Source organism: Acomys russatus, chromosome 9 (assembly GCF_903995435.1).
Source record: "Acomys russatus chromosome 9, mAcoRus1.1, whole genome shotgun sequence".
NCBI lineage: Eukaryota > Metazoa > Chordata > Mammalia > Rodentia > Muridae > Acomys > Acomys russatus.
In genome coordinates, this window is record NC_067145.1 from 8,102,926 (window position 1) to 8,118,047 (window position 15,122).

The 15,122-nt window shown below is 45.2% G+C and overlaps 1 protein-coding gene across 1 annotated transcript in view; it reads right to left on the minus strand.

Annotated features, from left to right (window-relative positions):
* Pdzd2 (PDZ domain containing 2) overlaps positions 1-15,122 on the minus strand; it is a 258,752-nt gene that overhangs the window by 50,387 nt on the left and 193,243 nt on the right. Inside the window, exons 7-8 of the mRNA XM_051150986.1 lie at positions 8,517-8,628; positions 232-377 (exon numbers count right to left, since the gene is read on the minus strand). Coding sequence (XP_051006943.1) covers positions 232-377; positions 8,517-8,628 — 258 coding nt within the window. The remainder of the gene's footprint in view (positions 1-231; positions 378-8,516; positions 8,629-15,122) is intronic.

Sequence of the window (15,122 nt, forward strand, 5' to 3'; positions counted from 1 at the left end):
TTCTCTCTGTGGCTCTGGCTCTACGCTCTCCAGGCTCATTATGCATAGCCCTTATCAGTGGGCAGCTCTTCTGAGTAGGGGTTCATAGAGGTCTTTGAAAAGAAATAAAAATAGGTGCATGCTCACATGCACACAATCTTGGAGACACTGTGGTTCAAAAGCTGTACTTTCATCTCTCACCGAGCAATGGTGGCTATGAACGAACCAGAGGCCCCACAGCCCATGATTAACCTGTGATGTCCCAGTGGAGTCCAGCAGCTGGGGGAGAGAGTGCTTCCGGCCATCCCGGGAGACCTCCAGCATCCTGATCCGGGGGTCCCCGTTGCGTACCATCAGTTCATTGTATTCTTCAACAGATTCTAGACGGTGGACACCTCCTGCAACAAGAGATGGTGGAAGCTCGGTTGGGAGAGAAGAGTATTAACAGAACCGACAGGGCCTAGATGTTGTGTTTACAATTGCCGCACAGGTTCGGAAGGTCCGGAGCTGAAGATATACAAAGGGTTTGCCTAGTTGCTAGCACCAGGTTCTACGTAACCATGCTGTGTTCTAAGAAACTGAGTTTCTGAAGGGACAAGACTGCCTAAGGAGCAATGCACGCACTGAGTCAGATGCAGGGGTGGTGGCAACAGCCAGAAACTAGTGACAGGGCCATAGGCAGATGATCTATGTTTGTCATGGCTTCACTGCTAGGGTGTGTGTGTGTGTGTGTGTGTGTGTGTGTGTGTGTGTGTGTGTGTGTGTGTGTGTGTGTGTGTGTGTGTGTGTGTGTGTGTGTGTGTGTGTGTGTGTGTGTGTGTGTGTGTGTGTGTGTGTGTGTGTGTGTGTGTGTGTGTGTGTGTGTGTGTGTGTGTGTGTGTGTGTGTGTGTGTGTGTGTGTATCTCGAGAGGTACAGTTGACATAAGTATTGTAATGCAGCCAAGCTGGCCTGGAATTCAGAATTCTCTTGTACTGTGGGCCTCTACCCTCTGAGTACAGAAACAACTGGCATATAGCACGGTGTCTGGCTTAGTACTGGCTTTCTAAACAACATTTTTGTTAGTCGTTACTAAGTATAACTTAAATGTGCACAAAAGCACATGAGTAAAATTTCTCGTGACGTCTAACACACATTAACCAGCATCTCAAAAGCCCCCCTGACTTCCTGAACGCTCCTTACCCAACGGTCATCAACTTTACTTCAGACATCACAGGTCACTTCTGTCTAGGTGAACTCTATATGAAAGAATATATAGTTGTTGTGTATAGAGCTCCCTGTTCTTAACATTCATTATATTTGTATTTATTTTGTATATGTATGCACATGGGGCAGATGCGCCACTGTATGTATGTAGAGGTAAGAGGACCACTTGCAGGACTGAGTTCACTCCTCCCTCTACATGGGTCCTGGGAGTGGAACTCAGGTCGTTAGGAGTAGAGGTAGGAACCGTTACCCGCTGAGCCATCTTGTCTACCCTTAAAGTATTTCTTTTGTGAGATTCAACCATGCTGTTTGTGTGCCAACAGTTTGTTCATTTCCATTCTGCATAACATTTTATTGCATAAACACAACATTGCATTTTTTGCATTCTGTAATTGAGGGACATTGGCTTGTTTCCAGCTTTAGACGTGAAACAGTTGTAGTTGTGTGTGTGTGTGTGTGTGTGTGTGTGTGTGTGTTGGCATACGTAGTACATGTTTTTGTTTTTGTCCTTGGCCGCACATTATTTTTAAAAAAAACATTAAAAATGTAGAAAGCATTTCGGTCCACACAAGCATCTGCGGGATGTAGTTTGCTGATTGCTGATGGAGACCGCAGCTACTGTGTTCTCACGCACACCTCCTGTGAATGTAAGAGCTTCCCTATGCTATGTGGCTGTGGAGGTGCTGGCTCCTGGCATCTCTTCCTTCTTCAGTATTGTCACCTGCAGGATGAACTCTATCATTTCCCTGTCAGTCTTTACTCAGCTGTTCTCTGGGTACACAATGGGATCTTACTGTGGTTTCAAATCTTCACTGCACTGACAACTGACAAGATCACACTTCTGTGCATATAGCCACTGGACGCTCCTTTTGTAAAGTATGTTTAAACTTTTCTGTCCACTCTTTTATTAAGTTCTCTTATTGATTTCTAAGAAGTTTTCTTTATTTTAATATGAATCCTTTGTGGGACCTATGAATTATTAAATCTTTTCTACACATCTGCACCTTACGTTGTCTTAATGGTATTTTCTGGCAAACACAAGAAAGTCATAATTTAATAGTGTGATGTAGTCATTTATGAATTAATGACAGAATGTTTTGAGGAGCGTACAGTGTGTTTATAAAAAAATAAGATGATATCATAGTTTCTTTTCTATCATTTCAGATATTATATAGTCTAAATTTAGTTTTTTGGGTTTTTTTTTTTGTTGTTGTTGTTGTTTTGTTTTTTTGAGACAGGGTTTCTCTGTGTGGCTCTGGCTGTCCTGGACTTGCTTTGGAGACCAGGCTAGCCTCGAACTCACAGTGATCTACCTGCCTCTGCTTCCTGAGTGCTGGGTTGTTGTTGTTGTTGTTTTTTCCGTTTTTTTTCCCCCCAAGACAGGGTTTCTCTGTGTAGCCTTGGCTGTCCTAGACTTATTTTGTAGACCAGGTTGGCCTCAAATGCACAGCGGTCTGGATCTGCCTGCATTTGCCCCCCAGAGTGCTGGGATTAAAGGCGTGTGCCACCATACCCAGCTTAAATTTAGTTGTTTTAAATAAAATACCCTGACAACTTAGAGGAAAGGGTTTACTTTAGCTCCTGGTCCGGGTCATAGTTCATCATGTCAGGAAAGTCACAGAGCTCTGTCATATCACATCCACAATTAGGAAGCAGAGAGCAACAAATACATGTGTGTTAGTGCTTAGCTTGCTCTCTGTCAGTGCAGGACCCAGCCCAGGAAACAGCAATACCCCTTCAAGATGGATCTTCCTACCTGAGCCAACCCAATAAAGCCAATCTCTCACAGGCATGGGCACAGGCCAACCTTGTCTAGATAATCACTCATTTAGAATCAGTCCCTCTAGCTGATTCCAGGGTGCGTCAAGCTGACACTTAAAACTCTGATGATGGCTACAGTACCACTCTGTAGTACGGGCCCACAGATGTATTTGTCGCCCAATTGTGGACCAAAATGAAATTTTGCAAGCATAACTGCAGATCAACTTTTACTTTTACAACTGATACTTTTGTATTCTATGTAAGAAACTTTGGCAATAAATGTGTGTGTGTGTGTGTGGGTGTGTGGGTGTTGTGTGTATGCTGTAACCCAGGTACCACTGAGCTATGTTGACAAAATCTGTAATGATTTAAAAACACCTAATTTAGACAATACACTATTCTGAAATGATAGATCAATTACACACGAATAAAGCTATAATCGTTATAAAGTCTGTATTAAAAAGTACACATCACATATGTGCTTACTTAAATACACATCAATTATTTTTTTAAAGATTTATTTTAAATTCTGTACACTTGGGTGTGTCTGTATGTGAGTATATGCACATATGTGCAGGTGCCTATAGAGGTGTAGATCCCTTGGAGCTGCAGTTACTGGAGTTAGAACTGTTGTGAGGCTCCCTATATGGGTGCTGGGACCTGAACTGAGGTCTTTTGCAAGAGCAATGAGCCATGAATTTCTTCAGCTCCATACATTGATTCTTTAGTGGACTGATTTCTCCTGGGCTGTGCAATGTTTCATTTGATGCTGTCCAATTCCCATCTAGAAATTTCTCTCAAAGTTTTTCATGGAATACAACCAGGTGTGGTGGAGCACGCCTATAATCCCAACACTCTGCGAGGCAGAGGCAGGTGGATCACTGTGAGTTCCAGGCCAGCCTGGTCTACAAAGCAAGTTCAGGACAGCCAAAGCTACACACAGAAACCCTGTCTCAGGGAAAAAAAAAAAAAAAAAAAAAAAAAGAAAGTTTTTCAGGGAATAAGGCAAGGTAACAGTAGACTTTTAAAAGTCTCGTGCTGCTGAGCTTTTAATAATGATATGGTGCTGATACAGCTAATGGATGCTGCCTAAGGTTAACGTCTCAAAAGCTAAATATCAACTTTGTGAAAGCAGGTTTTCAAACATCTGAAATCCCTTTGCGACCAAGGAACGTTTTGCATTTAAAAAGATCACAAACTTAAGAGGTTAACACAGATAAATCAAAAGTATTGAAATTAAAGGCGGTCCCTGCTGGCAAGGAAAGAGGTAGGCAGTAAGGAAAACTCAGAAAAAAAGTGTTCTGTGAAATGAAAGATGATGTTGCTTTAGTCATTTTGGAGCCAGACTAGGCAAAGCCCTCATGGGAACGGCTGCAACCTCACACAGGCGCTTAAATAATTCATAGTTTAGCAGCTCATGGGCCAGATTAATCTTTCTTGGCGTGCTTACTCATCTGAACTAGATTTATTATAAGAGAATTCCTTTTGAGTTGACAGGGAGGCGCTTGTCATCAACGGGAGAGGAGCCACACACGGCAGCATCCATTGACAATTCCCTGATATACGAACACCACATATGGAACAAACAGCCAGATCTGGAAGACAGACAAGTGAGGAGCCTGTGGTGTTCAAGCCTTCTATCTGGGGCTGGGGAAATGGCTCAGCGGTTACGAGCACGCATTGTTCTCACAGAGGACTTGAGTTTGATTTTTAGGACCTACATCAAGCAGCTCCCAGCTTCCTGGAACTCTCGTTTCAGAGAGCCCACACCTCTCTCACCTCCTTGAGCATAAACACAGACACTCGTACATTTATATTGACAATAAACAAGCAAGCCGGGTAGTGGTGGTGCACACCTTTAATCCCAGCGCTGGGGAAGCAGAGGCGGGTGGGTCTGAGTTTAAGGCCAAGGCTGCATAGAGAACCTTATCTCAAAAACCCCAAAATCAGCCAACAAAACCACCAACCAAACTTCTGTATGCGAATGCGAAGGCCTTTAGAGTAAAGCAGTTCACAGCGCTGTCAGAGCCCAGTTCCCCAAGCTTCTTGAGGGTGTCTTCAGGTTAAGCTGCCAGCCTTATCTCTTCCCGCCCTACTCCATCAGTCTACTCTTTGCTGATGGCTGCCAAGGACGTGTCCACCTCCTCTCTACTCATTTCCAGAACTGAGAATATAAATGTCCCAAGGTTACCCAACTTTGTGAACACCATCGCCTCCCACCTCAACAGCCTGCATTCCTCCGGCTATGGACTCTTCTTGCCAAGCTTTGCTGGGTTCAATCACTGTTGCCATCAGATTACATTAGGCCTCTCAAGTGAGAGAGGATTCAAAACAGTTGCCCGAGATGTCTTTCCTTCTCCCCCCACTGCCTGGAAAAAAAAATCTCCTGTTCCTCTCCTCCACGTCTAGATGACAGAACTCAAGTCGGCTACTGGTGTCCCCTTTCTCCCGCTGTTTCTGAATGGCTCCACCAGCACACAATCCATCCAGACTTCCAGGCTTCTGCTGCTTGTATGTGTACGGCCATTATTGGGGCCATCGCTATGCGTGTGTGCATGTGGGTTACATTCCCCGGGGACTAAAAGTTCTCACAGAGGCCTTCCTGTCTAAAGCCATTCAAACATTTTTTTTTTCTCCTCTTGAGAGGGAACAAGGCATAAACAATAAGAATGAAAACGAAAATGATTGACCATAATACAAATGACCTCAACAATAAGAACAATGGAGGCTTCTGAGGAAAGGGCCCATTGCTGTTTGGGGCGAGAGGAACAAACACAGAGGCTCGGCACATTTACTGAAAGACTATGTGCATAGCGCAACCCTCCTTTCACAGATCAAGAAGCTGAGGTCCCACGTCACTTATCTCAGGGGCAGAGCTACCCACTGAGCCCGGTTCTGGCTGGGACCTGCATCTGCTTCCTCCCCTATCACACGGGCTTGGACGGCTTGAGAGGAAGGTGACATCCTCTTGTGTCAAAACAGTGGCCCAGCCCTGGTCTGGCTATCAGCTAAAGGCATTCCTGGGTCCAAATTGACAATATGGGAATAGTTAAAAAAAAAAGAAAAAAAAAATCAGACATCTACATGCCCTACCCTCATCAGAATCTGGAAAGAATCTAGAACTGTCTAGAATGCAGGTCTTTTTCCTCGTTCCAACCCAGTGACCTTTGGGATTTCCTCAGCTGCTCTGATCTCAACTATAAAATAAGGAATGTGACAGCAGAGATTTCAAAGGTCCTTGTATTTCTCTAGAACTCAGAGCGCCTCCCTGGGAGCTGATGACACAGTGGTGATCAGCTCTGTCAAGACTGCCGCCTCTCTGTCCTTGAACACACAGGGCTTATGGGGGTCTCTCTCAGAGCTTCTGGTGGGAGCCGCTTGTTGCCTTCAGGGAGTCTTTCTCAGCCTGAGGCTACCCCTTTCTGCAGGAATCAAGCTCTAATGCTCACTTAAATGTGATGCTGCCTAACTATTCCTAATTATCAATACAAAATAATATTCACAAATAGAGCTTTAAAAGCATTGCCCTTTGTGGTCCCATGCTATTTATCTTCTCTGAGAACAAACATGGCAGAGGGCCAGATGATGGGGGCAGATACTCTTTGGCGGGCAGCATGGTCCCTTTCTTCTTCAGGGATCTGGGTGCAGAAGAAGAAAATGATGGGATGGGGGATGGGAACACATTATGCCCTGTGTTGGGTGATTTTCTGTGAGTTAAAAATAGGACTTGTGGGCAGCAAGACGGCTTTGTGGTTTAAGCACTCACTGGCCTGAGTTCAAATAAAAGAGGAAAGAGCGAACCAACACAATCGTTGGGTGTCAATTGTCCTCTGGCCTCCACACTTGTGTCTACTCATTACTTATGCATGACATGCACACACCTCTGCAGAAATAAATACATAAGTGATAAAGTAGAAACATCACCCAATCTTTCCAAGTCTGGTCCTAACTCTTTTGTGCAGCTGTTGGAATGGAAGTTGAGAGAGGTCTGAAACAGGCTAAGGATGCAAGGTTACCACTTGGTAAGGGCTCAAAACCAAGTTCTGCCTCGCTTTCCAGATGCCTGTGAGGGCATGGCTGGAGCCCCTGGGCACTGTGCCAGGAGCCCATGCCACAATTGGAGACCATAAAAATGCTTTAATACATTCTTTAAATGCAGGAAAAGTTGAGCAGGATAAGAATGAGTAGACAGTAATGAATTTAGTATATATCTTATGTGTATATTATATGCATGTGTGTGTGCGTGTTTGTGTGCATGTGTGTGGGAGTAAACAAGTCCATACAGTGTGTAGAGGCCAGAGGCTGGCACTACAGGTCTTCCTCTATTATTCTGTACCACTTATTTATTTAATTTACTATGCGTGGTATCTGTGCACATGTATGCGTGGTATATGTACACATGTATGCAGGATACGTACATGCATATGGAATGTGTCAGAGATTAATGTTGTCAGATGTTTACTATCTCTTCATTTTTTTTGAGGAGGCAATGTATTTGTGTGTGTGTGTGTATGTGTGTGTATGTGTGTGTATGTGTGTGTACGTGTGAGACAGCATGCACTTGTGTCTGCATATGCATATGTTTGGGAAGGCCAGAGGTTGAGGGCAGATGGCTTCCTTTTTTATCTTCACCTCTGTGATTAAGACATGATCTCTCACTGAACCCCAAGCTTGCTGGCTAGTAAGCCCCTGGGGATTCACCTATTCTGCCACACCCTTTTCCCAGTTCTGGGGTTACAGACGTACCTGTACCTGCTTTTACAACATGGGGATGGGGGATCTGAACCCAGGTCCTCCAGCTTGGTTAACAAGTACTTGACCCACTGAGCCATCTCTCCAGTTCCCAGTGTGTATTTCTTCATATGAACACAGTCATACAATTTTATGTTTTATGGAAAAAAGTATCCAACAAAACACAAGTGCCAAGGATCCATGAAAGTCCCATGTGTCCTCCGCTGTCTCCCCCCAGACCACGGGCCAGGTCATCTAAGGAAACACCCAGGGCATGTAGAATATGGAATCTATCCATCCTGAAAGCTGCAGCCCCTTTCATCATTTCTGCTGCTTAGATGAGATGAAAATTCGATGAGAGAAAATCCTTTCACCTAGTTGGCTGAGAGTCTTTTGGGTGGGTGGGTGGGGACATGTGCATATTGAGAACATGGGCCACCTCTGAGAGTTGACACTGAAAGGGTCACCTGAAACCTCTTTAAGCTAAGTGAACCAAACATTCAGGAAATTGAAGTTTTAATGGACACACACACGCTGACATGCACTTTGTAATGGTTACAAAAAAAAAAAAAAATTAGTCATTTGGGCAGCTAGGGTTAATGGAGTGCTCTGCCAGGCATGCCTCACTGTGGAAAACAGTTCTGAGATTTTAAGGAGATAAAGGGCTCATCTCCCCAGGGGCAAGTCTGTGAAATCTCTTACTTAGGAGGATGAGGCAGGAGGATTGTGAGTCCAGGCCAGCCTGAGCATTGTGCCTCATACTGTCAATGAGATTGTCTCCCCGTTCCTGGGGCTGCAAGCCTGTCTCGTTCTCACCAGGCAGGGAGGGGTCCCACTTACCTGAGAGGCGGCTCTTGAGCTTCATCTTATTGTTGCCTTGTTTGGGACTTTCCAAGCTCCCCTTGGATTCCTCAGAGCTGCCTACGTCCTGGGATTCTTCTGAACCAGGCATCTAGAAGGCAGAGCAAAGAGCTGAATGGAGAGGCTAGGCCTCCAAGGAGGTATCTCGGATGGCTAGGAGAAGCAGCAATACAGATGTCATGTGAGAAGAAGTGGGTCACAGGATCAAAGCCCCACCCTAAAGATAACCAGGGGCCACGAGCTGGCAAGTTCCACCAGGGAGACCTCAAACTGGAAAGGATCCCTGGGGCTGTTTCCACTCCCATTTTACCTTGGAGGAACCTGGTCAAGGTCGCCCCAGGGTAGTCAGAGAGAGGTGAGGGTAGACTGAGTCCAGGTCTCCTAGTCTATGGCTCAGGGATTTCTGTATGATGCTAGTTGCCACAGAGAGACATTAAACCAAGTGTCTTAGAAATCCAAGTTTCTAAGACTTCGAGTTGTACCAATGACAGATGGGGATATGTTCTGGAAATGTGGTGTGATGCAATTCTGCCACTGTGTAAATATTAAAGACTACGTGTGAGACAGACCTAGCCGATCTAGGCCAATCACTGGAGGCGGAGCGCGGGGGGGGGGGGGGGGGGGGGGGGGGAGAAGGAGGAGGAGGAAGGAGGAGGAGGAAGGAGGAAGGAGGAGGAAGGAGGAGGAAGAGGAGGAGGAGGAAGCAGCAGCAGCAGCTCCTTTAATCCCAGTACTCTGGAGTCAGTGGCAGGCAGTCAGTTTGAGGGCAGGCAGTCAGTTTGAGGCCAGCCTGGTCTACAGAGCAAGTTCTAGGACAGCCAGATTTACACAGAAAAGCCTTTTCTTGGAAAAAAAAAAAAAATCTGACTCCAGAATGAGGATAAAAAGTGTAGTATAGGACTGGAGAGATGGCTCAGAGGTTAAGAGCACTGACTGAGGCCATGTGTGGTGGCACATGCCTTTAATCCCAGCACTTGGGAGGCAGAGGCAGGCGGATTTCTCTGAGTTCAAGGCCAGCCTGGTCTACAAGTGAGTCCAGGACAGCTAGGACTACAAGGGAAACCCTGTCTCGAAAAAACAAAACAAAGCAAAAAACCAAACCAAAACAAAACAAAAAGAGCACTGTCTGCTCTTCCAGAGGTCCTGAGTTCAATTCCCAGCAACACATGGCGGCTCACAACCATCTATAATGAGATCCAGTGCCTTCTTTTGGCCTGTTGGCTCACATGCAGGCAGAATATTGTATAAACAAATAATAAATAAAATATATATATATAAAGTGTAGTATAGAAAATACATAAATGCGGCTGGAGAGATGGCTCAGCCTTTAGTGGCTAGGCTCACAACCAAAACTGTAAAAAAATACATAAATGAGTAACAGTCCTTTATTGTCAAGTACTATGTACTGTGTGTAACTGCATATGCTGGATTTTCACATCTAGTAGCTCAGGTGATGTCGGCATCACCATTTGTTGCACAGCAATGTCACTAAGTTGGCATTTTATAGAGTTGTTCTACTCTTCCGGGGCCTCTGTCTATGTGGCCCTGACTGAAATGTTATGTGCTTGAAGAGTGTGCTTCCCTACAGCCGACTGTTCGGGGTGTCACCCACGCTCCTGATTCTCAACTGTCCAGGTTCTGTGGAAGACGTGCCAGTCACCCCAAACGTCTGTAAGGTCATATTTGGCATTGGATTCCAGGAAGTGATTTGGAGAAGATCGTCCCAAGATGCCTTGGTGTTGGGCATCTCAGGGAAGCAAACCGTGTTGAAAAGCACACTAGTAGACTGAACCAGGACACTTGGGTGTTTGGGAGGATTTGTTAAAAGTTGAGGTGGGGGGTGGGGCTGGGAAGGAGTACAGGGGAGATGGCTCAGTGAATAAAGTGCCTCTCATGCAAGCCCAGGGGGACTTGAGTTCAGACCCCCTGAACCCATGTAAAGAGCGGGGTTGCGGGGGAGGGGGTTGAGTCTAACTCCAGCATGAAAAGGTAGGAGGCAGTGGGGTAGGGTGGGTGGGGATGTACAGAAATGGGCAGATCTCTAGAGCTTTTTTTTTTTTTTTTTTTTTTTGGTTTTTTGAAACAGGGTTTCTCTGTGTAGTCTTGGCTGTCCTGGACTCACTTTGTGGACCAGGCTGGCCTCGAACCCAACAGCGATCCACCTGCCTCTGCCTCCCGAGTGCTGAGATTAAAGGCGTGCACCACCACGCCTGGCCTCTAGAGCTTTTTGAGAGATGGTATCTCAGAAACTAACATGAGTGGGCAAGAGGAAGACACCCATTGTCAACCTCCGGCACACACACATGTGTAAGTCTGCCTACATGTACACAAGCACACATGAACATTTCAAGGAGGGATACGTTTAGAACTTATTAATCATGTCAAACAATATGCTCCCCCGCCTTGGAACTTTCCTTTCCTTTGAGGTTTTAGTGGGAAAGAGCGAGCCTTGTATTAAAATGGACAAGCTTTATGCTGAGAATGGTACACAAAGTTGCAAAGGATATTATGTGTATCTAATTCAGTGTGTAAATTATAAAAGGCATTTAGAGCTATCTCCTAAACGACTCTTCTTTTATGAGGTGATTACTTAGATCAACTTTTATATATAATCTGTTTGTTTGAAACGTCCCTTTCTTCTTTAGGCTCAAGTATCTTCTCAGATAAGAATGAGGAATAAAACGTCAGAGAATAGAGAGATGTGGGCAAAGTTCTGGAAGGGGCATTGGGAAGGAAAACAAATCCTGTCATGCAAACAAAGATAACAACTTTGGCTCACTAGTTTACAATGTCAGTGCTTGGCCAGTGCCACGGCCAGATTATGAAGGGAACCCTGAGGGTTATTTTTACACCCAGGGATATGGATGCCTTTGCCAACCTCAAATTCTGACAAGGATGAAAAACCCAGTAAAGAGAAGCGGACTACAGGGGGCCAAGAACCATGCAAGAGTCATTCAGAGAGATAACAAATGTCATAGAAAGAGGTATCTCTCTCCTCTGTGAGCAGCAATTCCCAGAGGCGGGCTTAGGCTCATGGCTCGCCTAAAGAAGAGGGTGCTCTCTGCTTTGTAAAGTATATATATATATATATATATATATATATATATATATATATATATATATTTTTTTTTTTTTTTTTTTTTTTTTGTTTTGTTTTTTTTTGTTTTGGTTTTGGTTTTGGTTTTGGTTTTTCGAGACAGGGTCTCTCTGTGTTAGCCTAGGCTGTCCTGGACTCACTTTATAGACCAGGCTGGCCTTGAACTCACCAGCGATCCGCCTGCCTCTGGGATTAAAGGCGTGCGCCACCACACCCGGCCCCATGAGACACTTTAAAGGACATACAGATGAGATCAAGGCAGGAGTGAAAATTTATTTTAGAGCTCCTGGAACTGTTAATGTAGGAATGCTGGTCCTTTTCACATTGCCCTAACATGTCACTACAGGTTGTGTATTGAAAAGCTAGGTGTGCTAGTGCACACCTATAATCCCAGTACTCCCCTGGTGGAGGCAGAGTTCAAGGCCTTCCTCGTTCATCCATTCATTTATTCTGGTTTTTCATGACAGGGTTTCCCCATGCAGCTCTGGCTGTCCTGGAACTCACTCTGTAGATCAGGCTGGCCTTGAACTCAGAGATCTACCTGCCTCTGTCTCTGCCTTCTGAGTGCTGGCTCCTTCTCAGTGATATTGTTTTCCTTGCTAGTTTGTGTGTTGGGAAATTTAATGTTGAGGAGCCAACACACCTGGTGACGGTGTCTTGCTCTGTCACTCCCATGGCAAAAGGCCTAGGGGCCAAGCTTGCCCTCCAGAAAGTCCTATTCACAGTAAGTAGCCTGGAACGAAGGTGACATGATCCATCCATGAAGGCTGTCACCTCTTTTCAGGCCCTCCCTTCCAACACCACACAGGGGGCTAAATTCCCAACCCAGGATTCACTTCAACCAAAGCAGGAGGCTTTGGAATGTGAAGCACCATTTCCTCCCCTGACAGAAAATTGGTTTGTCACATTATATGGCTTGGAACTCAATGAACAGGAAGTGGGTTGTGGAGACATATTAGGCCCAGATTCCAGCAGGAAGCATTGTACAACGTGTAATTTTGACTACAATGAGCCTTCCCTTAGTCCTGTGCTATTGTCTGGAAATGTCTGCATTAAGAGAATACTTTTGCTGGACAATGCGCTCCAAATTCACACAACAAAGGGCCCTGTTCTGAAAGTGACACTTGTAGCTGTTCTAGAAGGAAATTAGCAGGAAGTCCTCTCTGGAAGAGCTCAGTCCAGCCCAGCAGCAGGTAGGGTGTGCACTCACGCGCAGTGAGCCATTTCTAATTTGTGCAAGGTGATGTTATTACACTCTTGGAATCTATAGAACTTTCCAGACCCTGCTGCAGACCCTCCTCTATCCTACAATCTGTGAAATGCTCTCTTAATGAAGAAGCAGTTTTAGCTCTAGGGTTTGCATGAATGGAGGTGGGGAAAGAAACTGGCCGTAAGTCACACATCCTGGTTGTGCCATTTTATTAGTAATGCACATGAACATCTATGAATGCCAGTGTCCCCACTGAGAAAAACCAAGATCTAAGGCGCCTACGTGAGGGCTAGCAACATGCTCTGTGGTGAAACACAGAGCTAGGGTTTCCATCCCTGATACCCCCAAAAAGAATGGGATCCCAGCCAGGCCCAGAAAATGAGGCATGCAGTTTTCCAAAGTTGAGTTGACGAGCTTTTGTTTTGTTTTCTTTTTTGTTTTTTGAGACAGGGTTTCTCTGTGCAGCCTTGGCTGTCCTGGACTCACTTTGTAGACCAGGCTGGCCTCGAACTCACAGAGATCCGCCAGCCTCTGCCTCCCCGAGTGCTGGGATTACAGGTGTGTACCACTTCGCCCAACTATGAGAACGTTATCGTTAATAAAATATTTATTTTATTTTTATCTTAGATGTGAGGGTTTTGTCTGCAAGTAGAAAGTGTGCTACATACATATCTGGTACCGTCTGGGGCAGAAAGAGGGCAATGATCCCTTGAAAGTGGAGTTGTAGATGGCTGTTAGCTGCCATGTGGATGCTGGGAACTGAACCCAGGTCCTCCGAAGGAGCAGCAAGTTCACTTACTTACTTAGTCATCTCTCTAAACAGTCGCCCCCCCAACCCAGTACATTTTCATCCTCAACTTTCCTTTACATGCTATTAGCAATGCTCCATTGTTACCAACTGGGACGCACTTCTCCGCTGATCTTTTGAATTCTTCCAACGTTTGCCAACAGACTCGAAATTGGATATGGTGTCCCAGGAGGAAGATGTAGGTTTATTTACTACGAGGTAAAAGTAAGATAATGTGTCTCTCTAGAGCAAAGGCTGCTCAGGCCTGAGCCAAGCCCATCAAGAACGATGGAAGTTGCTTATGTTCAGGGTCTCTCACCTGCGATGCAAGTCTGCTGTGTGTCCATCTCTTGGGACCCTTCTGCACCATAGGACTTAAAGAGAGGGAGGGAAGCCAGGCTGTGGTGGCGCACGCCTTTAATCTCAGCACTCGGGAGGCAGAGGCAGGCGGATCATTGTGAGTTCAAGGCCAGCCTGGTCTACAAAGTGAGTCCAGGAAGCCAAGGCTACACAGAGAAACCCTGTCTCAAAAACAAAACAAAACAAAAACAAAAAAAAAGGGGGGAGGGGGAACTGATGCAGTCAGAAAGCCCCCTGGCCTGGGACTGCTTCCTACCAGAGCAAGCCAAAACCCAGCTGTGGTACCTCCTGTGCCAGTCAAAATGGCCTCTGACCCAAAAGAGCACAACGTCTGGAGAAAACGCTTCCCTATTGATGCAGAAAATTCCAGGCATTTTGACAGTTTTGGAAACCATCCTGGGAGAAGCAAATAAGGTCCCAGAAACAAGAGTTTATCTGGAACACTTTTTACAGGTTAGAGTTTGCCCCCTCTAAATGTCAAGGGTGGCAATAACATGGCACAGCTATGTGCCCATGGTACGCTGGCTCATTTGCATCACACCGAGAAGAAAAGAACGCGTGGGGCTAACAGACCCAACCCTGCTGGAGCTGAAGAAGCCAGGGTGAGCAGTTCAGTGGGATGCAGTCAAGTCTACAGATGGTGGAAAAACAATCTTTTTTTCCTGCACATCATATCTCGTGAGCTAAGATGGAGCAAATAAGACATAGGAGAGTCCAAAGAATAGCATTAATTAAAAAAAAAAAAAAAAAAAAAAAAAAAAAAAACTCAAAAGGTAAGGAAACTTAAATTTAGATGACAATTACTTTCAACTGATTCTTAACCTCTTTACATTACGAGCTGTAAACGGGGATTTAGGTTTGTTGGCATTGACTTGATTAGCATGACGTCATTCACATTTTTCCTTACTGTGGAACTGCTGAAAAACATTAGTTTCCTTTTTTTTTTTTATGGTTTTTAAATATTTTTCCCCTTTTTAATTATTAATTTATTCATATTACATCTCAGTTGTTAGCCCATCCCTTGTATCCTCCCATTCCTCCCTCCCTCCCGCTCCCCCCCTATTCCCCTCCCCTATGTCTGTGACTGAGGGGGACCTCCTCCCCCTGTATATGCTCATAGGGTATCCAGTC